This window comes from Sminthopsis crassicaudata, chromosome 4 (assembly GCF_048593235.1).
Source record: "Sminthopsis crassicaudata isolate SCR6 chromosome 4, ASM4859323v1, whole genome shotgun sequence".
In the NCBI taxonomy this organism is placed as follows: Eukaryota; Metazoa; Chordata; class Mammalia; order Dasyuromorphia; family Dasyuridae; genus Sminthopsis; species Sminthopsis crassicaudata.
In genome coordinates, this window is record NC_133620.1 from 8,290,478 (window position 1) to 8,317,434 (window position 26,957).

General features: G+C 50.7%; 1 protein-coding gene across 1 annotated transcript in view; it reads left to right on the forward strand.

The window, feature by feature from the left end:
* Nucleotides 1–26,957, forward strand: part of WLS (Wnt ligand secretion mediator) — a 96,955-nt gene that overhangs the window by 45,623 nt on the left and 24,375 nt on the right. The window contains 4 exon segments of the mRNA XM_074265672.1: nucleotides 18,728–18,852; nucleotides 23,756–23,917; nucleotides 24,686–24,822; nucleotides 25,573–25,741. Coding sequence (XP_074121773.1) covers nucleotides 18,728–18,852; nucleotides 23,756–23,917; nucleotides 24,686–24,822; nucleotides 25,573–25,741 — 593 coding nt within the window.

The following is a 26,957-nucleotide window of genomic DNA, read 5'->3' on the forward strand; positions in this document are numbered from 1 at the left end:
GAGCTTTCTGGGACCCCTGAGGCAGATGGGGCTTGGGACTGCAGCCCCTCCGGCCCCCCCGCAGCCTCAGGCAGGCCTGGGCGGTCCCACGCTTTATGGGCGCCCTCTCCAGGAGTCCGGTGGCGTGCGTTTGGGGCCGAGCTGGTTGCCAGTGTGGACAGTGTGAGCTGGGGACGCTCCCCTCCGGTGCTTGTTCCAATGCGGGAACTTCAGTTGGGAGGGGGAGGAGCTCTGAGGAAGCCCTTCTCCTGCCAATCAACCCTGCTCTCATTATGGTCAGGAGGTTAAGGGACTTGCTCAGGGTCCTGCAGCCTGTACGGGTTCAAGGCAGCCCAGGACTCCAAGCTGACTCTGGCCTCTACTGGGGGTCGGCTCTGGAGCCGGGGAGACTCCTCCTTGTGACCGCAAATCTAGCCTCAGGGACTTATTGCTTGTGCCACCCTGGGCAGGTCATGGAATCTGCTTGCCTCAGTTTCCTCATCTGTAAAATGGGCATAAGAATAGCACCTACCCCCTAGGACTGTTGTGGGGATCAAATGAAATCACAAGTGTAATAAACCCTTAGCACACAGTAGGAACTATATAAGTGCACGTTCCCTTCCCTACCTCTCCTTATTAAATATCATTTCATCACCGAAGTTTCTGTGGCTCTAAAATCCCAAATTGCTGAGAGACTTTCTTAATCCTCTAATCTCTAAAGGAGGAGCTGGGATTGTCCCCAGCTTTGAGTGAGGGGGTTGATGAGCCCCTGCCTCCTTCCCTCCTCCTTCCCGGGACTTCAGAATGAGTCTTTGAGCCACGAGGCCTCTGGGATTTGAGGGACGGAGCAGGGAGGCCCACCCCGATCTCCAGAGGAGCCCCAAGAGGCTGATTTCCCGGTTAGGGTCTGTAAGAGGCTATTTCCTTACCCAGCACTCCCAGCTGTGGGAGCATAACAAAGCCCTGGAGAAATCTGCCCGCTGCCTTTGATGTGGGAGTAATCTGGGCCCTGAATAATGCAAAGAGACCAGCCCCAGAGCTTATCTGGGAAAGCATCTGGGGCTTTGTCACCTGCCTTTCCAAAGCCCGGTGGGGGTGGGGGAGGCGCTTTCTACCTCCCAGAGTTCCTCTCTTCTCACCTCTGCAGTCAACTAGACAGAGGCTCCCCAACCTTTGGCTGCAATTCTAAACTTTAATAGCTGGCAGAGCATCTCCAGGAAAACCCAGATTCAAGTCCTGCATCAGATACGTACTAATTATATGAGCCTGAGTACTTAATTTGTCCCAGCCTCAGTTTCCTCATCTGTAAAAGGGGGCAATTACAATAGCATTGGTTAAAGCACTAGGTCTGGAGTCAGGGAGAACACGCTTCAGATACCAGCTGTGTGACTCTGACTGAGCAAGTCACTTAACCTCATTTGCCTCAGTTTCCCCAATTGTGAGATGAGATGAAAGAGGAAATGGTAAGTGTTTTGTTAAGAAAACCCCAAATGGGGTCATGTCAGACACCCCTGGAATAACTGAACAAGCAGAACAGCAATAGAACAGCACCTACCTCCCTGGGTGGCTATAGCTAAGGAGACACTTCCTGCAAAACACTTTGCAAACCTTAAAGCGTCATCTCATATTGAGTATTATTATTTACTATTACTATTACTCCTCCTCCTCCTCCTACTAGTAGTACTGCTATTACTACTACTGTTTCTGCTACTTACTGCTACTACTACTATTAGTACTGCTATTACTGCTACTGTTTCTGCTACTTACTGCTACTACTACTATTAGTACTGCTATTACTGCTATTACTCCTCCTCCTCCTCCTCCTCCTCCTCCTCCTCCTCCTCCTCCTCCTCCTCCTCCTCCTGCTGCTGCTGCTGCTGCTGCTGCTGCTGCTGCTGCTGCTGCTACTATTGCTATTACTACTACTGCTACTACTTTGGGCTCCGTTCTGCCTGAGTGGGGGCTGAGGGGTTCGCTAGAACTCTTCCTTTTTAACTTTGCTTTTCTAAATAACGTGAAGCCCGAGAGCAGAAGGTCTCTTCCAGTGGCCAGGGAAGCCGAGTGTGCCGTGGGCCAGTCTGTGGCCGTGAAGGCGTGGGCCACTCTGATGTCGCCTTTGCCAAGAGCAAAGCAAGAGCTTTGAGAGAAGCAAGAGCTAACAGAACTTAAATCAGGAAACCACCCTGCTTGGGAACTGGTCCAAGCCCCCCCATTTCGCAGATGAGGCTGCTGCTCACACATGAAGGACACATGACCTGGCCAGCCTCACTCAGGGAGCCAAAGTCTGCCTCCTTTTTTTCTTTTCCAGGTTAAGCCACTTCAGTGCCTCCCACGGGCCCTTCTCGGGTCATTAAGTTGCTGGATCCCCAGACATGGGGCAGCTAGAATCTCTGTCTCTGAGTCCAAATGCCAGGGCAGAAGCAGATGAGGAGGATGGGGGAAGCTCTGTGTGCTCAGTGTCCTGAATGGGTGGAAGGGAGACTCGGGGCTCGGGGAGAGAGATCCGGCCTCAGGGAGGGAGATCCGGGCTTAGGGAGGGAGATTCGAGTTCGGGGAGGGCGATCCGGGCTCCGGGAGAGAGATCCGGGCTTGGGGAGGGAGATTCGGTTTCGGGGAGGGAGATCCGGGCTCAGGGAGGGCGATCCAGGCTCGGGGAGGGAGATTCGGGCTCAGGGAGGGCGATCCGGGCTCCGGGAGAGAGATCTGGGCTTGGGGAGGGAGATCCGGGCTCGGGGAGGGAGATCCGGGCTCAGGGATCCGGGCTTGGGGAGGGAGATCCGGGCTCAGGGAGGGCGATCCGGGCTCCGGGAGGGCGATCCGGGCTCCGGGAGAGAGATCCGGCCTTGGGGAGGGAGCCACACCAGACAATTCTGCATTTGGTGGATCTGGTTCTTGACCTCAGAACAGAGTTCTTGGCCGCCTTCTTCTGCTTGTCCGATTTCTTGGGGCCGATCGTCCTGCCCAGGAACCGCCCGCTTCTTGTTCCCGTCTGGAAATTTCCATGCTGGGACACATCTTCTTTCTCATTTGTTGAGGCAGTTCGGCGCCATCAGCTCCCGTGGAGAGCAATCTCGGGTCTCAGTCTGGATGCAATTATCACCCAAGTCTCGGTGTAAATTACCGAGGAAAGAAAGGCCGCTCCTCAAGCTAACATGGCACCGAGGTAGCCCGGAGCGGGCACTGGGGTCACGAGCCGGGGAGCCGGGCATCGGACCCAGAGGCTAAATGGGCACTTCACAGATGAGGGATGCAGAAGGTCCTGCCCGAGGGAGGTGGCAGAAACAGGATTTGTATCCAGCACTTCCAGCTCCAGAACCAGAACTCCTTCCACGGGGCCGTGCTGGGTGACCGGCGCGAGCTCGCTTTACACACGGCTCCTGGCTTCAGCTCGGAATGAAAAGTGTTTTGAAGTGTGTGTGTGTGTGTGTGTGTGTGTGTGTGTGTGTGTGTACGTATACCCACATACCCACATGCATGTATGTGCCGGTGTGGATGTGTGCATGTACAAGTACACCCACCCACATATGCACCATACACACATGCATTATACATATATATGTAGTCACACACATAGAACCGAGACCTGTATATAAAGCACTTGAGGCATATGTACTTATGTGTAGTGGTGTGTGCTTACGTGTATTTATACATACATGTACTAACATGTACACATATACACATCTTACACTTATGCTGCACACATGGTCACATACATAGGAGCAAGATCTGTAAAGCGCTCATGGCATCTATGCTTATGTGTGGCAATGTGTGTTCACATGTATTTTATATGCATGTGTATGTACATTCCCTGCAGGTAATCCATACATACACACACATACGTGAGCTCACACACCTAGAACCAAGACTTGTAGCGCACTTAATGGCTTCTACACTTATGTGCAGTGATGTATGCTTACATGTATGTATTTATACATGTATGTGCGTATCTATAAGTGTGTAGATCACATGTGTTTCACTCTTAGGTTTGTACTATGCTTAAAATATATACACCTTTGTGATTTAACTTAATTCAGCAAACTTTTATGAAGTACCTACTATGTGCCAGGTACTGTGATGAATAAAAATTAAGCAGTTCTCTGCTTGACATTGAATTGGCTCTAGTTCATTCTACTTAAGGAAAAGACAAAACCAAAAACAATCCCCATTTTAGTAAGTAAATAATTAATTTAATGTCTTTTAATGAAGAGAAATCTATTTTCTCTCCTTTGCTTGCCTCCTCCCCCATTGGAATAAAGAAAAACAAAACATTTGTAGCAAATAGCATTTAACACAGGGCCTGTGTTCATAAAGTTTGTTGTTGTTTGCCTTTTGCTCTTTAAGTGTATCATGCCATCAGGGAGGTGATCATATGTTCAAGTGAGTTGGATTTGAGTGACGAAGGTCACCTGCCTCACTTTTCCCCCAGAACCATCCGGGTCCAATAGCCAGATATAGATCAGGAGGACTGGATGCAATGGAAAACCTTGACCTTTTTAATAGCAAAGTGGCACAATGGCACCTTCCTGGAGTCCGGAGGACATGACCAGGCTCAGATACTTGGCACTTACGAGCTATGGGACTCTAATTGTGGGGAGAGAAAGAGAGGGAGAAGAAGAGGAATAAAGGAAGGGAGAGGGACAGAGGGGAAAGGGGAAGGAGGGAGGGAGAGGAGAAATGCAGATGACATTTTCAAAAAATTGTTTATTGAATGGAATTGGAACAGACGTGGTCAAGGAAAAGAGGTCCAAGTGGTGAATGTGCTCCAAAAGTTTGCACATCTCCTTGTGCGGTTCTGAGGGCACTGCCCCTCGGTCCGGGTGGTTCATTATGGAGCTCTGGAAATCATAGTTGGTCGTTGCTTTGATCAGAGTTCTTGAGTCTGAAAGGAGGCTCCTCAGAGGAAGCCCGTTGAGTCATCCTTCTCTCAGGGCTCACTCGGTACCTGTGCTCTCCCTTGTACCTTTAAGATATTCCCTTCTCAGCTTCCAGGGGCTGGCCTTTACCCAGCCCCTTAGGGTTTGCAGAGCACTTTCTCATTAATTCCTCAGCAGTCCTGGGAAGTAGGGGGTGCCATCGTCCCCGTATTACAGCTCAAACTAAGGCAGACATAGGGTAAGTGACTTGTCCAGGGTGACCCACCTGTTGCCTGTGGCTGAATCTGAACTCCTCTAGGCCCTGTGTTCTATCCAGTGCCTTTAGCCAAAGCTTCACTAAGAGGTGCCGCCATTTTTTGAGCCCAGAGAAGGAAAGAATAAGAAGAACTTCAGTTCTTATAGGATGAGTCCCCTCCCAATGTTCCCATCTCCAGCACTGGACTGAAGTCAAAAGGAGGACCCTTGGGTGGACCTTCCAGGAAGGCCGATTTCTGGCTAAAATCTGGGCCTCCGGGCCAGGAACGTACAAGTCCCGGCCTCACCAGTTTTGAACTGAAAGCTCTCCGAGGCTGTCCAGGTGAACCCTCATTTTACAGAAGATGGAGGCTTAGAAAGCATGAATGACTTGTGTAATCTTACTCAGAGGCAGAGGCTGGGCCCACTTTCTTGCACTTCCCACAATTCCTTACCTGGGGGAGTTGTGAGCTTTTGGGTCAAGTGGGAAGTTGCATTCCCTCTGTTTCTTAATCTTTCCTCATTTTCAGAAGGAGGAGGGAATAGAACCCAACAGGCTCCGAGGTTCCTGATTCCTTGATCCTGTCTTTTCTGGTCTTTCTGAAGAGACAAGTGACCTCCCTAAACTGAGTCCTGGGCCAGTTAGGGGACGTCCGCCACCCCACGTTTATTTTAAAGAAAGCTGCATCCCAGAAGGGAGCCGAGTTCTGAAGTGAATCGCGTTTTATCTGATTTCATTTTATATTTTTAAATGTTAGCTTCTGTTCCTTCCAAGTTGTTGGGTGGGTAGAGAGTGGTGGTGTACTGGAAGTGTATTTTTAGGGTGACATTAAAAAATGGATCACAGACCAGCCCAGGAAGCTGCCATTCTTAGGTGAGTCAATGTATAAATAGCCAAGCTGAGTTTTTGTCAAGTGGTAACGGACCTTTCCGCCGGCCCCACTGTCCAGTTCGGGCTCAGGGATGGCCTGGCCAGCCTGGACCTCTAGGAGACTGAGGCACGAGAGCTGTGGCCCACATGAGGATAGAAACTCCGTAGGCCAGGGCCTCTCTGGGTTTTAGCCTTTGGTTCAGAGAAAATACTCTTGTCAGTTTGCTCAGTAGCATCAGAAGGGCTGGATGTTGAGTTCCAGAGAGAGTGAAGGCAGGAGGGACCTTTGAGGAGGGTTGCCATATTACTAGTTATGTCCACCTTCTCCCCCATAGTTCCAGACAATAATGAGCTGTATTTATACGATGCTGTGAGGTTTCCCTGATCTCTGATGCCCTCGAATGGGCCCTGTTCTCCTGGGCCAGGATTCCGAAGGGAACCCAAGCTCTAGAACTAACACAGGGACTCCCAGTTGGAATCTCTGAAGATCTCCCTCATCACTTCTGCCTCTTGGAATCCCCGGCTTCCTTTCCGACTCAGTTCAGATGCGACCTTCTGGAGGACGACTCGTCCGGTCTCCCCAGCTTCTAAGGCCACCTGCTCTGGGGCTCGTGTTCACTTCCTCTGTGGCTGATAGGCACCAAATTACTTCCAATTGTATTCTCCCTCCCCAGGCAGGCTCCTGCAGGACGGGACTCTGCCTTTCTTGGTACTGCCAGCAATTGGGGCAGTGTTTGGTGCATAGTAAAGGCTTCATAAAAACTTGTGGATTGATCGGTTAGTTTGACTTCCTCAAAGATTGTTTCTAGACTGATTGTCTATAGAACATGGCGGGGAAAATATTTGTGTAAAAAAGATGGTGCTTTTCCCTATCTCATGAATGTTTTCTAGCTTTCCTTCCCTCCCTCCTTCCTTCCTTCCTTCTCCTTCCTTCCTTCCTTCCTTCCTTCCTTCCTTCCTTCCTTCCTTCCTTCCTTCCTTCCTTCCTTCCTTCCTTCCTTCCTTCCTTCCTTCCTTCCTTCCTTCCTTCCTTCCTTCCTTCCTTCCTTCCTTCCTTCCTTCCTTCCTTCCTTCCTTCCTTCCTTCCTTCCTTCCTTCCTTCCTTCCTTCCTTCCTTCCTTCCCTCCTTTCTTACTTTCCTTACTTATTTCATTTTATGAATTTAAAAACCTAATTCCCAGCACAGGCCAAAGTGACCATGGAGCAGAGAAACATTTGGGGATCCCCTCCAGCCATGTCTGTGTGCTGTCATCCTCCCCAGCCTACTGGCCCATTCTCTCTCCATGTCTCTAAGGGTCTTTTCCAAGGTGAGAGCCTTTCTGAGCCCCTCCTTGGACACCAGTGGGCACAGGGACTATCATCCCTCATTTTGTCCATCATCTTCCTCAGTCATGATTTTCTCTGGTGCTTCCCAAGGAGCCCCTTGCAGCTGCCATTTCCCCTGTATTCTTTCGCCCATCATCCTTTGGGTGCTCTTTTTCAGAGTCTGGGGGAACAGGGTTGGACAGCTGTTAACTACTGTAGGAAAACCCTTGTGCTTCAGCACTGTAGGAAAACCCTTGTGCTTCAGTAGGGGAGGGCTGAATCCTATAAATGGAGACAGTGGGAAAATCGGAGCAGGCTCTGCGCTGCTCCTCTCGGAGGCCACATCTGCGAGCAGTTCTCAGTCTGGCCAAGGCTACGCCAGGGACGCCACATACTGGGCAGAGCTCTGGGCGGGTGCTCCGGTCCCACGCTCTCCGGGGCCTCACGAGTGGTCCCTCGCCCTCACTCCCACGGAGCGGAATGAAGCAGGGTCTGCCCCGGTGAGGTCCGGTGGCCCACACCTGTGGCGAAGGCCCAAGGATGCAGACAGGCGAGTGACTCAGGTGGCTCGGGCCCTGCATCCTTGCCCAGCAAAACAAGGCCGGGGTGCAAGCCCATGAGCCGTATTCTCTGTGTGAATCACGCTGGCCGGCCGCCAGCAATAACACAGCTGCTGAAGCAGCCTCGTCTCCGGGGGACGGCGCAGCCCTCCGAAGGGAGGTCGGGGAGCTCCGGGGTGACATTTGCCTCCTGGCGCAGGCCCCCAAAGAGAAGCCAGCTCCGGGACAGGGAGGGGGGGTGGGAGAAATTGGTCACTGTCAACAAATAGGCCCTTGTTTCTTTTGAAACCCGACCCCATCCCCTCCCTGCAAAGGCTGCTGGGGTCCTGAGTCATTTGGGCCGTGGGGGAACTAAAGCCCTTTTAGGAACAGGGAGGGGATTTTTTTCCTGTCTGTGCCCTTTAATGATACGTGATGATTTCAGCAGTAAATCTGATTGTTTCCTCCCAGAGCATAATTAGAGGAGGTGAGAGGAGGAAGGCTGGTCGTGGACTTAGATCTGAGAGGGGTCCCTGAGCCTAACGCCTTCACTTTCCAGATGAGGAAACGGAGGCATGCCATTTGTGAGGCACAAGTGATTGAACCTGAAGGCACTTTAGAAATGAGACCTGCGGGGACAGCTAGGTGGCGCAGTGGGTAGAGGACCAGCCCTGAATTCAGGAGGACCCGAGTTCAAATCTGATCTGAGACACTTAACACTTCCTGGCTGTGTGACTCTGGGCAAGTCACTTAACCCCAGCCTGAAGCTGGTAAATATCTGGGGCAGCATTCGAACTCATCTCTGACTCCAAGTCCAATGTCCCGTCCACTGTACTTTTATGCAATAATTGTTCCTGGCCTAGGATATATCAACTTTGAGTGGGAAGGAACCTCAGAGACTATAGGATGCCCTCCCCCTCACTTTGCAATTAAGTAAACTGAGGTCTAAGAAATTGTTGATTGGTCTGAGCGCACATAGATAGGAAGGACCAGAAGGCAGAATTTGAACTCGGGTCCCTTGATTATAGAGCCAGCATTGTTGGCTATCGTCATCTGCCCGGGTGGCCCTGATTGGATGGTGTCTAGAAAGAGGCTGACCCGGGACAGCCCAGCCAGGCCTTTCTCCCCCCGCTCTCCCTCCCCACAGCCCAAAGTGCTTCCCCAGAACTAGCCTTACAGGTGGGCAGTGCCAGCATTCGGATCTGACTGGACTGCTTTTTGCTTTTTGCTTTTTTAGCCAGATCTTGGATTTTGCTGATTACTAATTCTGGGGGAGAAAGCGCTTCCCCCCAAACCAGTAACAACAGCAACCAATGATCAAACAGCAATACCACCAGCAAGGACACTTTCTCATTTCAAGGTTTGCTGCTGGGCCCCAGAACCAGAGCCCGGGCACAGCCCAGGCCGGCAGCCTTCCCCCCATCGGTGGGCAGAGATCGGCTCAGAGGGTCTCTACAGCATTTTTCTTACACAAATGGAAGCTTTCTGATTTCTTGTTCCAACTGTGGTGGCCAGAACATAGCAGGTGCTTAATGCAGGGAACGGGTATGGGGCTCGGAGGGCCTCCCTCTCAGGTTATATTCAGTTTTTCCATCATCTGTCCTATGTGCTCAGTGCTTTGCAAGCTGTTTCCCCAAGTCGGTGGGGGCGCCTTGAGGGCAGGACTTGTTTTCACTTTCTGTGTACACCCAAGGCTCAGCCTGGGAGCTGCTACATAGTAGGTGCTTGTGTTTGCTGACTTGATTTCTCCCTTCCCTTCCTTCCTTCCTTCCTTCCTTCCTTCCTTCCTTCCTTCCTTCCTTCCTTCCTTCCTTCCTTCCTTCCTTCCTTCCTTCTTTTCTTTCTTTCTTCCTTCTTTTCTTTCTTTTCTTCCTTCCTTTCTTCCTTTCTTCCTTCCTTCCTTCCTTCCTTCCTTCCTTCCTTCCTTCCTTCCTTCCTTCCTTCCTTCCTTCCTTCCTTCCTTCCTTCCTTCCTTCCTTCCTTCCTTCCTTCTTTTCTTTCTTTCTTCCTTCTTTTCTTTCTTTTCTTCCTTCCTTTCTTCCTTTTTTCCTTTTCTTCCCCACTTGACTCAACCACTGACAAGGTTAGACTTGTCCCACCGGCTTGAGATCCGGGATCCTGTGGAAGGACGCTTGACTGACTAATGGAACCTCGAAGCCTCCGGTGCTCCGGGTTCCTGACATCTGGGGAGAGGAGAGGAGTGCTGCCGACGAGTGCGGCGTCTCCGGCTGTGGGGCGCTCCTAGAAAGCCCTGACCACATGCAGATGGCATTTCTCCCATTGTAAATCTGTCAGGTGGTGTTGAAAGAAGACAGTCTGGGCCCTCTCTGAACTGTTGGAGCGGCTTGAGAAAGGATCCTGCTTCTTTCCCATTACAGCTGGTGACACCCAAGGCCCGGGGCCATCTCGGGAAAGGCTCGGGAACCAAACGCTCATTAGGGAGGCCGTGAGCGCATCCCTGCAGGACCCGACCCGTTGGAGTTTGTTGCTTGCTTAATGTTGTCTAATGCAATCCCAGGTCAGAGGGTTTGAGACGGGGAGAGACGTCGGCATTAAGGAGCCCTCCGGCCTCGAGCCCTCGGGAGAGAAGCTGGGGGAGTCCAGCCTCTGCCTCTCCCTCCTGAGGTTACCCAAACAAGACCTGGATGAGTCAGGGCTCCCCTTCTGTCAAAGCGCCTGGTGCCGGGAGCGAGTCTCGGAGCTGGGCTGCAGCGAGGAACTGGAGTTGGCCCCAGACGTCCAAATCTGGGACTGCAGGGGGCGGAGTGGGGTTAACCAAAGGCCCGGATAAAAATTCCACTGGACAACGGGCTGCGTGGGGCCCGTCTCTGGCCTCAGTTTCCCCATATCTAAAAGGATACAATTGTAGTCTGTTCTTCCAAAGCCCTTTTTAATTCTAAATTTTGTGATACTGGTTAAAAAAATAAAGAAGGTCAATAAGGAACAGGTTAGGTAGTACTACTACATCCAGAAGTAAACGAACACAGGAGCTTAACGTCACCATCTTGCCAAACGACGGGCACTTTAGAAATGAGACCTTCGGGGCAGCTAGGGGGTGCAGTGGATAGAGCACCAGCCCTGAATTCAGGAGGACCAGAGTTCGAATCTAGTCTCAGACACTGAACACTTCCTGGCTGTGTGACCCTGGGCAAGTCACTTAACCCCAGCCTGAAGGAAAAAAAAAAAAAAAGAAAAAGAAAAGAAATGAGACCTGCAAGTGATGCTGATGATGTTCCATAAAGCCCAAGACTGTAGTGAGCTAGAATCCCTCCCTCCCTTTTTTGGGAGACTGACAATCCAGAACGTAGTTGAGGGATTAGGAAGACTTGAGTTTGCCGTGCCAGAGACTCGCAGCCGAGGAAGGAAGTGCATGCGCTGCACTTTTGGGGCTTTCATCGGTAAGCCTGTTTGGGGCTTTTTCTGTTATGTCATTTTTATATATGTGTGTGTGTGTGTGTGTATATAAATATATATGACGTATATATATTTAGAGACATCATTTTTGGAGCCAGGAGCTCCTCCTAAGATTGCTTAAGATTTCCCAATGTCTTCTCCAGTGGAAAAGTTTTCTCCTCTTGCCGTTAGGTCGGGAGGAGACCTGCTGCTCTGCTGGGCTTACTTTCCCTTCCAATTAAACAAGAAAGGACAACAATTGTTCTCTACGATCAAGACTTTTAAGAAAAATGGAGTCACGGACCACGGGCTTTGGGCGCAGGCTTAAGTTTAGCCCCTGGGCCTAAAGGTGGAGAGGCTTCCACCCTAGGCCACTCCTGCAGAGGGGATCACTGTCCTCTGGAAGCTCAGAGCAGAGGGCTGCTTGTGTAAAGCGAGCCGCCCCCAGAACCGAACGGAAATAGTGAGTGCAAACCACAGCTTCTACTGCAGCTACCTCTCTGCCTAGCCTCCTGGCTGAATTTTCCATCCGAGGACTGTGGCCAGGAGGCAGTTTGAGAAGCAGGGGGCTTCTTTTGGGCCCCTGAAGAAAGCTGGGCCATCCCAGGGGTCCTCTGGCCATCCTCGGGGAGGCTGTTGATCCCAAAGGAATCCGGAGAGGGCTCCCGCGGGGGGCGGCTTGGTCCAGCACATCCACCCACTTCCCGGCCAGTTCCCCTTGGTGGGGATGCGTGACCTCCTTCATCTCCCCTCCTCTTGCCCACACGAGATCCTGGGAGTCACGAAACGGCTGGTTTATTATAGTCATGGGTTGGTAATTAAAGTGGAGATGCCAGCCTATGGGAAAGAGAATGAGTCAAAGGGCCAGGGTGCTTTTCTGCCACACGCAAGGCTCCGATCTTTGGCGTGGGAGATAGAGAGGAATGGAGGGAGCTCCTAGAGCTGAGCAGGGGCGATAAGGACCACCGAGAACCCTAGAGATGGAAGTGACCCCAGATGTCCTCCACAGAGCCATGACTTTGTAGGAGTGGAGGTGGATCCGTACCCCACGGTTACAGGACAAATACTCACAAAGGGGAAGGAGCTGGGATTTCTTAGGCGCTCCCGGTGTGGAAATTCTCTCCGCCTCCCAGCTGGCCTCTGACCTAGTAATTAAGTCACAAGAGCCAGAAGAGACTTGGAGAGCATCGAGACCATTCTCATTTAACACACGAGGAAACTGAGGCTCAGGTAAGAGCTACAGTGAACGGAGGTATTCCTGATTCCAAATGTAATATTCTTTATCAACCGATGTCTAGACCTGAGGCGTCTGGGGGAAGAGAAAGCAGAGCATTAAACCGATCTGGCCGTAATCCACAGCTCGTGTCAGAGGTAAGATCGGAACTCGCTTCTCGGGGCTTCCAAGCCCGGCCCCTTGTGGGCCTCCTTGTGTGCCTGCTGGTCCCACTCCTGAAGGACAGACTGAACCAATCGGGCGGCCCGTGTTCGGGAGAAGGCGGGAGACAGTGAGCATCTCCGTGGGGAACGAGGATGTGAAGAAGGAATACTTGGGACCAGCTGGAGCAAATGTCAGGCCTTTGTTTCCTTCCGTTGTTTTCTTCTTGTTCTCTTCCGTGGGGCTCCTGGAGCTGCGGGCTGGGAGTGGGCACACTTGGTCATGTGGATCCGGCTTTCTGGTTGGGATATCGGAGATGACGATCGGTGAGGAGAGCTGAAGCATAAAGGCTACTCCATGGTAGAGCTAAAGGGCCAAGGAGCTGTTTCCTTCCCACGGGCCCCGTACCCAGCAGCTGTTCCGGGCCCTTTCTCAGGCTCCGTCTCCCGTGGCCCTTCCCCAGCCCAGAGTCGGTGGGCTTCCTGCTCTTGTCCTTCCGGCCACTCTGGAAGCGCCTGGAGGGCAAGGGCCTAGCACGGCATCTCGCCCAGGCTCTGAGTTAAAAGCACGTGCCAGCTGTGACCTGGGCAGAGGGACACGTGGCATGGGCGTGGGGAGCCTGCCAGGCTCTGGTCCCAGCCCTGCTGCCTCCCATCAGGACTGCTCCGCCTATCCCGGGGGGCCCAGTTGTGTCCCCCTCCTTCCGGTTCATCTTTGAGCTTCAGCATCCCGGAAGAATCCCACTTTCTCTTAGCACCTGCCAGGTCCAGGTGGCAGGGCAGGGCAGGGGCAGGCTGGCTGCCCCCTGGTGGTCGGAAGGAGCCCCTCCGGCTCCTCTCCCTGCTTCTGAAGCCCCGGAAACATCCCCGGGGCCCTCTGGGTCCTTCCTGGGACGCTTTCTCTGGAACACAGAGTTTAGCCTACTCTGACTCGGTTTCCCTGCAGATATTCGCCCTGAGGGGAATGGATCATTGGGGCAGAGAGCCCCAGCATGCTCCGTTTTGTTTTTCTGTTTGAATTTCTGTCATCACGATGGCTCCTTGGACAACCCTGTCTCCATGTTCATCACTGTGCATGATGGAGCTTGGATTGGATTGGATTTGGAGCTCCGACCCACTGGCTTGGCATTCCCCTCCCCCCACACTTACCTCCTGTGTGACTGTGGGCAAGTCTTTGCACCTCTAAGCTCCAATGGCCCCCATTTATAAAACAGGGCTAGCAGGATCCTCTTCATTTTCCACATGAAGTGAAACTCAAAATCCTTCTTTAGTAAGTGTTTAGAAATATGTATGTTATATATTATGCAAAATATACAACCATATTTAATGCTATATATTATAATATATACTCCAACGTAAATCCTTCTTTAATAATGTGTTTAGAATTATATATGTTGGGGGCAGCTAGGGGGCGCAATGGATAGAGCCCCAGCCCTGAATTCAGGAGGACCCGAGTTCAAATCTAGTCTCAGACACTTAACACTTCCTAGCTGTGTGACCCTGGGCAAGTCACTTAACCCCAGCCTCAAAAAAAAGGAATATATATGTTGAATATTATGCAAAATATGCAACCATATTTTATATTATATATGACAATATATGCTGGGACAGCAGATGTCCTTCTTTAATAAATGTTTTAAAATATATGTGTTGTATATTATCCAAAATACACAACCATATTTTGTGCTATCTATCATAATGTATACTGCAACACACTATATTAATGATATGTAATAATGCCATATTACGTGTTAACCTATCAAATAGGACAGCATGTTACCTATTATGACATGTGCCACCATATATTAATACGGTATGTGTGCTATAAGGTACTATATTAATATGCAATATATATCATATATCAACATATTAAATATCATGATACAGGGTGATACAAATAGATAAGTATCAAGTGATACAAATAGCGCTTTTGGATTTGCAAAGTTCTTTATCCATTCTCTCATTTGCTTCTCCCGACAGCCCCGTGAGGGACTCGTTCAACAAGCATTTGGGGAAGCATTTATGTAGCCCCGTACTGTGTGTGAGACTGTGCTAAGTTCTTCTCTTATTTGTTCCTCACACAATCTTAGGGGCTGCTGTTATAACTCCAGTTTTGTAATTGAGGAAACTGAGGCAGAAGAGGTGACGGGACATAGCCAGGAAGTGTCACAGGTCCATGTGAACTTTGTGACTCCAGACCCAGTGCTCGATCCACTACACCCCCGACAGCTGCCTCCTGGGATTCTTCCCTTTTCATGAATGAGAAAATTAAGACTGAGAAGTGACGTGACCTCCCCAGAGTCACAGAACTAATAAGTCTCTGGGGCTGAATTTGAACCCAGACCTTCTGAGGTCCAGTGCAGCATTCTATTTGCTCCAAGCAGGAGTCTTCTGCTACAGAGGTCGCCGAGCTTCAAATGAGACGGGGAATGGAAGGTGAGGGACAAGGGCTACCCCTTAGGGTGTCATTGATTTAGGGGAAGTACCAGTGTCTTCTCGTCAATGCAGAGTACTCTGGACTCGCCCAGAACCCTGAGAGTGCAGTATGGTCACATGATGTCCCTGGCAGGACCTGAATTCAGTTCTTCCAGGTTCTCAGGTCAGCTTTCTATGTGCTCTGCTGTCCCCAAATGTCTGTTGTTGGGACTCTCATGTAGGTCAGGGACAGCTTCTTTGCCAGCACAGACAAAAATGGGCATCCGTCTCCTCCAGGAGCTTCTCTCTGGCACTCCTTCGGGGGATGCGCTGGAGCAGAAGCCAGGGGCTCACCACCCCAGGAGGACGCTTGGGGAAATAGGCCAGGAAACATGTCAGGAAGCTGTGAGTGGAGAGAATGGGACCTTGGAGTCAGAAGGATAGAATGTAGAATCTTTGACCTCAAGGACTATTTAACTTAGGTATTGCCTGCTCTCTGCTGGAAATGCAAAAAAACAAACATCATAGTCTTTAATAACTGCGTATTGAGAGAACAGAAAGTACCCACCACCTTATGGGTGTTTGATAAATGTTTATTGAGTACACAGCATATCAGAGGTATTTAATAAATGCTTTTTTGTTTGTTTGTGAGGCAATTGGGGTTAAGTGACTTGCCCAGGGTCACACAGCCAGGAAGTGTGAAGTGTCTGAGACCAGATTTGAACTCGGGTCCTCCTGACTTCAGGGCTCATATTCTATCCACTGCGCCCCCTAGCTGCCCCAATAAATGCTTAATGATGGGGAAAAGACGAAGTTCTGAAAGATTTGTAGAAGTAGAGTCAACCACACCAAGTGGAGAAAGGGAAAGAGAAGAATGAAGATGGAAGCATTTATTAAGTGCCTACTCTATGCTCCCTACTGTACTGTACAGAAGCGACCCTGTCCCTGGCCCCTGGAGCTTCTATCCCAGCAGGACCACTCAGCATTCACAGCCTGGGTTTCCGACAGGAAGCTTGTGAGCCCTGAGCGGGAGTTGGAGGCGAGCGGTGCTGAGGATTCCTGCAGCGCTTGCCTGCCAGCTTTATCGTAAGGATCGGACGAGTGGCTGGATGTGCAACAAATCTTTTCTAAGCTTTAAAGCCCTAGGAGTCCCAGTGATTAATAATCACAGTCACTAATAGCAACACAGAAAATGTGATGAGCATTAAAATTAACCGACACGATAACTGTAGTGTTACAATCGTGCCTGCTCAAGGTAAGATTTTTATTCCTTTCGTGCCGAGGTATGAACTCAGATGCACACGGATGATGTTGGGTCAGAGATTCTGAGCTGGAAGGGACTTCTGGGGGCACCCAGCGCGAGGCTCTGACTTTACAGTTTGACCCCACAATTTATTTTTTTAATTTTTTTTTAATTTTATTCATTTTTCCAAATTATCCCCCCCTCCCTCCACTCCCTCCCCTCAATGGCAGGCAATCCCATACATTTTACATGTGTTACAATATAACCTAGATACAATATATGTGTGTAAATCCCATTTTCTTGTTGCACATTAATTATTAGCTTCCAAAGGTATAAGTAACCTGGGCAGACAGACAGTAGTGCTAACAATTTACATTCACTTCCCAGTGTTCTTTCTCTGGGTGTAGTTGTTTCTGTCCATCATTGAGTTGGATCTTCTTTATGTTGAAGATTTCCACTTCCATCAGAATACATCCTCATACAGCATTGAAGTGTACAGCGACCTCTTGGTTCTGCTCATTTCACTCAGCATCAGTTGATGTAAGTCTCTCCAGGCCTCTCTGTATTCCTCCTGTTGGTCATTTCTTACAGAGCAATAATATTCCATAACCTTCATATACCATCATTTACCCAACCATTCTCCAACTGATGGACATCCATTCAACTTCCAGTTTCTAGCTACAACAAAAAGAGCTGCCACAAACATTTTGGCACATACAGGTCCCTTTCCACTCTTTAGTATTTCTTTGGGATATAAGCCCAATAGCAGCACTGCTGAATCAAAGGGTGTGCACAGTTTGATAACTTTTTGGGCATAATTCCAGATTGTTCTCCAGAATGGTTGGATCCATTCACAACTCCACCAGCAATGCATCAGTGTCCCAGTTTTCCCACATCCCCTCCAACATTTGTCATTATTTGTTCCTGTCATCTTAGCCAATCTGACAGGTGTGTAGTGGTATCTCAGAGTGGTCTTAATTTGCATTTCTCTGATCAATAGTGATTTGGAACACTCTTTCATATGAGTGGAAATAGTTACAATTTCATCATCTGAGAATTGTCTGTTCATATCCCTTGACCATTTATCAATTGGAGAATGGTTTGGTTTCCTATAAATCAGGTTGACTCCACAAATTAAAGGGACCGTTCCAAGCTCACCAAGGCAGCGAGCGCCCCAGATGGGATTTGAACCTGAGGCCTGGGACTGCAGAGCCATGTTCATGAGTCCCCAAGTAGATGTTTCCAGGTCCTCTGGCTTATTTTCCACCGTGTCGCACGGTCCTGTTCCAGGATCCCCCGGTTCTTTTCTGGACTAGATTGTGAGCTTCTTGAGGGCCCGGATCAAATCCCCTTTTCCTTGTCCCCTGCTCGGTGCCTCCTGGAAGGAGACGACTCTGAGCTGTGGATGGGGCTGACTGGGCCACACCGGAGGAGTTTGCTGGGAGGGCCCGGAAACGCTGCCGGGGAGGCCCCAATTTGCCTCCCTCTGTCGTTACCGAGGTCTCCCATTCAAGTCAGCACAATCCATGGGCAGCGTTCTATGGGACTCGTGTAGGCGCCTGTCTTTGAACTTGGCCAGCAGAGTATAAAACCCACTGAACGGAGGGATGAGAGGCTCCGAACTGGTGATTTTCAAGGCATTTTATGGGGATTATGTAATGCGAGCCTTTTGAATCCTTTAGGATTTAAGGTTTTTGAAGGACTTCTGCAGAATCGTTCCCCTTCCTAGACTCTGAGAACATAACTGAGCCAGGTGGAGGGTGAAGGGCAGAGAGCTGCCTGAGAAGGCCCTAGGAAGTCTCTGACCAGGCCTGGCACGGGAGAGAGCAAGATTATTTCTAGAAGGTGAAGGCGGCAGCCAGCGTTTGTTAACATTGGCCGGAAGCTCGGGCCAAGCTTTGACCACCAAGTACAAACACCATTCCCTCCCCCCAAGGTGCTCATTGCCTGTGTAAATAATTGAGCTGTAGAAAAGGTGCAGAGTAGGAGGACAGTAATCATAGGGGGAAGGCTTGTACCGGGGACGCATGAGTCAAAGATGGCGGCAGGGATTCCGTGGCTGCTCTAGGACGGTGGGAGGCATTTCCTCCTTTGGGCTGGGCTGGAATTCTAGGAAGGTGCTGATTTCCCCCATTTCTTCTTCCTTTCCCCTCCTCCTTCCTCTCTTCCCTCCTCTCCTGTCCCCTCTCCCTGTCTCTCAACTACACCAGGCTGCCACTCCAATAATTTACACCCAAATAAGTGTGAGGATTTCTGAAGAGAGAGGTTGGGGGCTTGGGATTTCCACGAGTGGGAGCAGGGATGGCCGAGCCGGCTGGACGGTGCAGATTAGCATGTTTCCTCCTTTCTTTGCTCCCCTTGGACACGGAAATTGTCTAAAGCTTGGGTGACCGTTTGTATCTGAGGCGCTCAGCACGCTGCCTGGCGCATAGTAGGCACTTAATAATGTTTATTGGGTCGGATTAAATGAGTAAACATGTTTTGGTTTGTTTTGCTGCAGAAGAGAACGCAGAGGTCTCCCTAGATGTCTCCTTGGCTTATCGAGACGACATGTTCACCGAATGGACGGAGATGACTCACGAGAGAGTGCCCCGCAAGCTCAAATGCACCTTCACCTCTCCTAAGGTAGGGTCCGGCAGCAGGGGGGGCCGTCTCTCTCTTAGTCCCGGATAGGAGAAGGATGTTCTTGTCTGGGACCCGGACAGACTGAGAGAGCTTTTGTTAATCGCCTCCTGCTGGAGATGCTGCCGGGTTTGGGAGGAAATGCCCATTGTTGCGCAGCCATTTTTCGGTCACATCCAACGTGTCATGACCCTCTGTTGGCTGGAGAGGTTTGAAATTTCCTTCTTTAGCTCATTTTGCAGATGAGGAAACTGAGGCAGGCAGCGTTAGGTGACACAGCTAGTGTCTGAAGCCAGGTTCCAGCCCGGGGCTCTCTCGTGCACCCCCTGGATCCAGGGCTTCATCGCTAAGCATTTATTAATCACTCCCCCGAGTGCCCCCACCTCTAAGGCCTGAAGATAGAAAGATTGCGCCCCCCCAGTCCCTGCTGGCCGGACGTGGGAGCCACAGCGTGCCACATACCCGTCGTACTCAGCAAAGGGAAGGCGACCTTGCGGTGGGAGGAGGGGAGGGGAGGCCTGGCTGTGGTCTTCAAGGGAAGTCTTGCCGGGGGCTAGAGATTCAGAGAGGAGGAAGAGAGGAGGAGAGCTTTCCAGGCTTCAGAGACAAGAAGGCCCTGGCTCTGACATCATTTCTCCATGGGCGACCCTGGAGCTGGTTTCAGTGACAGACGCTTCTCCTTGCTTGGGGATGCTGGGTGGGCACATGGGATGGGGAGCCATCGGCTTCACGAGCTGGAGCCGGAAGAGCCCCCGTGGCCACGAGCCCCAGCCCTTTCACTTAGGAGATAAGGAGCCCAGGCAGCGAGAGGGACAGGAACTCGTCTGAAGGGTGGTGGGGATCCGGATCCCAGTCTGCGGAAGGGGAAAGCACAGGGAGGAAATGGGCGCTCCGGCCTGGGAAGGAGCGGCAGCTCCCCTTTGCTGGAGCCCTCGGTGCTTGGGCCAGGAAGGGAGAGGATCCTCGTCAGGGAACGGGGGCGAGGGGGCTCTGGATGTGGAGACAGCACGGGCTCTGCCAGCCGCCACGTGAGCCGCCGTTCCAGCCGAACGGGGCATGTGTTTCCATGAAAATTACAATTTTAAGTTATAAGAATAGAATAACAATTTGGGCACATGCCTTTCAAAAAGAGCGTCTCGGTTTCCACAGTGTATTTGGAGAGGCCTGGGGAGGAGGAGGAGAGTTAGCGGAGACTGCTCCTTAATTATCTGTGGGGTCTGTGGCTCCCCTCAGTGAAAGCTTCAGACAAGGGAAGGTGGGAAGAAAATGAATCACGGCTCTGTCCCCTGTGACGCCAATTTAAATTTAGTCCTGGGTGTCGGAGCCGCAATCAGAGATGACTTCAGAGCCGGGGGCCCTGCTGAAAGGGCCCCGCCAAGGAAAGAATCAAAGTCTCCACCACCTGCTGTAGTTTGTCCTAATTAGCTGCTCCATCAGGAGGCCGGGGGAGTGTTCCTCTCCAAATCTGTCAGCGACGCGCTTTGGCAAGATCTAGGTTCCGCTCGGAAATCTCCGCTGGATGGTACGAATTTTCTTGTGTGCCCTATTGGCCAAGCAGATGGCCGGGTACCTGCCCGAACTGGGGGGAGGAAGAGGGGCTGCGCCTGGGACTTCAGTCGGATGGGGAAGTCCCAGGTAAGCAGCGTCCCTCTGCCGAAGCAGGCTGCCACTTTCTTTATAGTGGGGGGTGGAGTGTCTTACCCCAGAATCTGTGAGTCTCATAAAAATATACTTTGACAATTGTATTTTGATGGAATTGTTTCCCTTGGGTTTCGTTTACCGCCTTCAGAGCCATCATTCTGATGGAGGGCTGTAGGATTTATGGGTCTCCCAAGAAGCCTAAGACATACAGAGGGAGAAAGTCCTGGGAGGTTGCCCAAAGCAGGCGGCCATGACGCTCTCGAGGGTGTCTGACAAATAAATACAAATATAGCAAAATAGGGGTAATGTTACCCTTTAAAGGGAAGGCAGGCGCTGAGAGCTTTCTGGCTGCCCCGGAGACTCCCATTTCTGTTGGAGTGACATCACTGACTGGGGCGTGTGCCGGATGCAGGACTTGAACCCAGGGCTTTCAGGCTTTCAGGCCAGTCAATGTTCACACGTTCCTCCATGAAAATGGTGCACTTGGGCAGAAGGGGGTCATTTCCATGGATGCATAACCAAGAGGCCTTAGAGACCAAGGCCTGTGTTCTTCCGGCTGGCCTCTGGGGGTGTCTGCCCCTCCCCACTGCAGCCCGCCTGCTCCTCCTGGATACCCCCCCTGCCCTCCTCTCTCCAGTGCTCCCATCTGACGGCTCCTTCCCCGTCTTCCTCATTGGTTCGTCTGCCATTTTGTCATCCCTAATTGTGGATTTCCCATGACTTGCTTCAATTTCTTCTTCCTCTCCGCACTTGTTGTTAGCATTGACATCAGCTCTCTGCAGATTCCCAATCTCCATATCCAGCCTCAGCCTTTCTTCCAAGCTCCCAGCTACCTCACAGACACATTTCATACTGTATGACCCAGAGAGTCTCAGACTCACCATGTCCAGAGCAGGACCTATTTCCCCCAGTCACTTTCCAATTTCTAGGCCCCTCATCAGAGTCCTTGGAAACTTCATTTGGGACATCCTCAATGTCTGAATGTGCACACGGCCACTTCTCCAGACCTGTCCTCTCATCTGTTCGCATGTTACACCGGGGTTACAACCAAGAGTCTGGAAGATTTAGAGACTGTTGACAGAGATCCCCAAACTTTCCTAAAACATGTATTTGATGTTACTCCCCTGCTCCAGAGTCTTCAGCAGCTCCCCATTTCCTGCCATAAAATACATATTCACCAGCCTAGCATTCAAAGCCCTTTACAGCCTAGCTAGAGAAGGTATGCAAAGTGCTCCATCACCCAGCTCCAACTCAATACAAATTGAGGCTCAAGAAAAGACTTCCTCTCTTTAGAGCTGTTCTTCCTAGATGGGTCCCCATCCTTGGAGGTCTTAGACAAAGGCTAGGTCATGACTTGTTGGGCATGTCATCATGGGGATCCCTTGGCTTGGATGAAGTGAAGCCCTTTCAGGCACTCAAATTCTGATGTTCTCTGATTCAATAAGTTTTTATTAAGCACCTATTGTGTATAGTCAAGAGAGAACCCCAAGGACTGGGGAGGACCTGGAGCTCATTGAGTTTATCAGGGTTGGATTGAATGAAGTGGAAGGCTTGGCCAAGTATTTAAGGGGCAATAACCTTTTAGAGGGATGAGACAAGTCCTGTTTGAATTAGAATGGAGAAGATGTTTGGGGAGGTTGCTTTAAAAAAATGATCTGAGTGAAGACAGGACTTCACAAGAGCTAAAACTGCCACCCCAGGAAGCAGCGAGCCTCCCCTCGCTGGGTCGGTCTTTAAGCAGAGGCTAATTGTGATGGTCAGATTGGCACAGATGCCCTCAGAGATTCTATGCTGTCTCTGCATGTGCACACATGCATGTAATAGCATAATAACCTAACTCGACATTAATAACTATGTAGGATTTATCCATCTTCTATTTTCTAGGTTGGTCTCTTGGCAACTGGGATGGACAAATCTTCTACATTTGCCATTTATATCTTTGGTTCCCTAGAACCCAGCACATAATCGGTGCTTAATAAATGCTCATTGGATGGAAATGGAGCTGAGCAATATGCATTTTCCATGCCCTTATCTCTTCTCTTTAGGATGACTGTGGATTTCACTGGGCAGCCTTGGTAGAGCTTCAGGGCTCCACATTAACTGATAATCATGGGCTCCTCTAGGACCATTGGTTGAAGTTTCGGAGCTGAATTTAGGCTCATGCTGTTGGGTAAAAACTCTCTAAGGATTAGACCTGCCCCCCGGTGGAATGAGGTGTTTCTGGAGGGGATGGTCTTTTCGCCTTCATCCCGAGCACTCATCAAGCACAAATTGGGTGACCCATGGATGAGGGTGGCAGGATCAGACCCAAGGAAGGATCTCAGAGGCCGACACGGCCGATCCCCTCATTTTACAGAGAAGGAAACTGACTGGGGAGTCTGTGACCTGCCCAAAATCACACTGTAGTAGTCAAAGACACCTTGTTGTAGGAGGGAGCTCTTGGTGAAGTAAGAGTAGAAACGAATGGTCCTGGGCTCCCTTCCAGCTTGGGAGCTCTGCCATCGCCTCTGCAAGAGTTAGCAGGGGTTCGCCTTGACCGGGAAAGAAGCCGTGGGCCATTAAAGGAGTTTAGAAATGTCTCTGCCACAATGAGATAGGATGAGATTGGAATAACGCTGAGTTGGTGAATTTAGAAAAATATGGAAAGACTTTGACCTTAAAAGGATGATGTTATCCACCTTCTGAGAAACAAAGGATACATTATTTATTTATTTAGATTGTATTTAGATGTATACGAATGTATATTGCATATATGGGTATGATTATAGGTAGCTATGTATGTGTATATGTATATGTATTTGTGTATATATGTATATATAAGTGTGTATAAATAATGTATATATGTATACATTAATATATCCATGCTAACTGTTAAGGAGAAAGAGAGAGAAGAAAGAGTTGAAAAAGAATAAATAAAAAGAGCACAGTAAAGAACAAAAGAAAACCAAGAAGGAAACAAAGAAGGGCAATTCTGAATCCCACGTGTCCTATTATTACAAACACTTCTCAAAATGGAAATTAATTGTTACATATTTTGAATTCTCTATGTTTTTCCTTTTTTCTGCTTTTTTTTTTTTTTTTTTTTTTTTTGATTTTGGGTGTTTTTTTTTCCTATTTTGTCTTTGTTTTAAATAAATAAATTATATATATATATATATATATATATATATATATATATATATATATACACATATATTTTGAAAAAGGAAATGTGTGTACTTTACCTTCTTCTACCCCACGTTCAACCTCCATCCTTTTCCTCCAGATCCCGGAGCACGAAGGCCGTTACTATGAATGCGATGTCCTCCCTTTCATGGAAATCGGGACCGTGGCTCACAAATACTACCTCTTCAATATCCGGCTGCCCGTGAATGAAAAGAAGAAAATCAACGTTGGCATTGGAGAGATCAAGGACATCCGCTTGGTGGTGAGTGGGAATCGAGGACCCATTTGAGTGATCCCCCAAACTGCCCTGAGTACAGATATGTATTGACAGAGCACTGGCCATTTGATGTGACTAATATATTCCTAGAAAAGTGAGGACAGTGATGGCCACCTCTGGGCTCTTGGGAGCTGGTGGTGCGGTGGGTAGAGCACTGGGCCTAGGGTCAGGGACACTTGAGGCTGGAAGACCTGAATTGGTATTGTTCAGGTGAGACTTTCTTTTCTTTTGTACAAAGTCAAACCTTTGTCTTCAGGAAAAGCCCAGTTCCGAGTTCAGAGAGGGACAGCCCCCGTTAACTGCCTTCTGGTTTGACAAGGGAGCAGAGCCGCCCCAAGCTGCCCTTCAGTCCCTTCTCCAGCGCTAACTTGCTGTTCAGTCTTGGGGGAATGCTCCATGTGGACCAGGGGAGGCGGGGGACCCTGGCCAACTGTGATTGCACAGCCTGCAAGGGTTGACTGCCCAGAAATGGGCTGCCCCTCCCCCCCTGAGTTTTTGCCAGACGATGGCACTCAGCCCTGATGCCCCAAGTTGATTTTGGCCTTTCTTGCCCCCCAGTTTATATCGCCCCCCCCCATCACCTTGCACTTATTAATACACTCCACGCCTTACGTACTTTCTTGTTTATGTATTTTGGGCAACCTCGTTAAAGGTGAGGAAGGTCTTACTTTTGGTTTTGGAACCCTGTTCCTGGCACACAGTAGGCGCTTCATACAGAAATATGAGCTGTTTGTTTATATGATTTCTCTGTAGGGAATTCATCAAAATGGAGGCTTCACCAAGGTGTGGTTCGCCATGAAGACCTTCCTCACGCCCAGCATCTTCATCATCATGGTGTGGTATTGGCGGCGGATCACGATGATGACACGCCCTCCTGTCCTCTTAGAGAAGTGAGTCACGGCTCCCCAGGGCCATGGCGGCCTCCCTCTGTGCCTCTCCCTCCGAGCCCTTTGCAAACAGCCTCAGAGGCTCTGACTGGGGGCCGGGGGGCTGCTCCCAGGGGGAACCCTCTCCTTTCCCTAATTCATGAAGAAGGGCCTGATGGGACCAGGCGGTGGAGAGCCTTGGGTGCTGAGGAAGAAGGAAGCGTGGCCATAGTGGCTTCCCTGTGTCCTTTACCCTCTGAGCCCTTTGCAAACAGCCTCAGAGGCTCTGACTGGGGGGCCGGGGGGCTACTCCCAGGGGGAACCTTCTCCTTTCCCTAATTCATGAAGAAGTGGCCCCTGAGATGGGCCGGATTGGGCCAGGTTATGGAGAGCGTTGGGTGCTAAGGAAACGTGGGTCGTGTGTCCACCTCGGCTTCCTCCAGGATGTGGCGGGTGGCTGATGTCAGGATCCCCGTCCCAAGCCCCTCAGGCCCCCAGCACCTGTGGGAGGCAGCCAGCACCAAGGGTCCCCCAGCAGGTGCTGCCCAAAGGCCTTGGTCCTGGCTCAGGGACCCCCGTCACCTGGTCAGCGTCCAAGTCAGGGCACTAGTGGTAACACTGATGGTGACCTCTGACTGAATGCACTTTAAGTGTACAAGGGGGTCTATTTCCATCCGTGGTCTTGTCTGGGCTGCTCTTGACACATCCTGAGGACCCCTCCAGAGGCCCTGTGCTCCCCAAAGCCTGAGGCGCCCCAAACTCTCTCCTCTGCAGAGTCATCTTCGCCCTGGGCATCTCCATGACGTTCATCAACATCCCGGTGGAGTGGTTTTCCATCGGCTTCGACTGGACCTGGATGTTGCTCTTCGGGGACATCCGACAAGGGATTTTCTACGCCATGCTCCTGTCCTTCTGGATCATCTTCTGTGGCGAGCACATGATGGTGAGAGCACCAAACGCCGGGTTTCCTGGGCCCAGACTTCCTGGTCTAATCTGCCAGCCCTGCCCGGGGCATGATGGCCAGAAGCCACAAGTAGCCCCTTATTTAGCCCTCGAGTCTGGTGAATGGAAGGAGACTGTTGCCCCCCACCATGAGAAGCCCTGGGAGAGGGGCCAGCGACCATCTGCGCACCCTGGGGGGTCACTTCCCATCTCCAGACCTCAGTTTCTTTATCTGCAAAATGGGGGAACAGATAATAGCTGTCACTTACATTGACTTTCAAGTTAAATATCATTATTATTGTTGTAATCCTCCTACCTTCAGAGTAAACCGAGGCAGACAAAGGTGAAATGACTTGATACTCACACGGTTCCTCGTGCCTGAGGCCGGGTTTGAGTTCAGGTTCTCCTGACTCTAAGCCAGACTTCTGACTCCTGTCTGACTCCAGCAAGGCCCGGGCCGATGAGAGCAATAACAAGCCTCCTTTTTCGAGGCAGTGTGGCTCAGAGCCCGAGAGCTGCTCCCAGAGTAAAGTAGCCCCTGGTTCAAATCCTGCCCCTGAGCATGCTGCCTGGCGTGCTGGTACAGCCCCTAACCGCCGGTCCCCGAGCAGCTCCGAGACTCGCCCGCAGGGGAGCTGCTCTCCTCCATCCCAGAGCGAACTTTCTCATCTGGAAGTTTCCTTAACCAGTGAAACTACAGGGTGGGAGAAAGGAGGTTCCCGTGGGGTTCTAGAGCCAGACTGGGGCCAGGGGCCGGGAGCCCTGCTCTAGGCCTCCTGGGGGATCACTGCTGGGGGCAACAGCCTGGAGCTCCACCTGATGATGGGAAGGGGCCCTGGGACTCAAAAAAGCTCAGCCGGGCAAGTCCCAGTTCCTCCATCAGCGCTGGGCAGCCAAGGGCCCAAGCAGGCTGCCCGGGTCTCCACAAGCCTCCCAGGAGGGGCTTCCAACAAATGGAGGCGACCATGGGAGCTGGAGGCCCCCAAACAGGAAAGGTCGGGAGGTGCTGAGGGAGAGCTGGGGTAGCAGCTCCCATCGAGCCTTCTTTCCCTTTCTCTCCCCTCTCTTCTTTCTTCTCCCATCACCATTCTGCTTTTCTCTGGCTTCTCTCCTTTCCTCTTTCCTCTCTCTCCTTCTCTGTCTCTCTCTCTCTCTCTCGTCTCTCTCTGTCTCTCTGTCTCTCTCTCACTCTCTCTCTCTCTCTGTCTCTCTCTCTC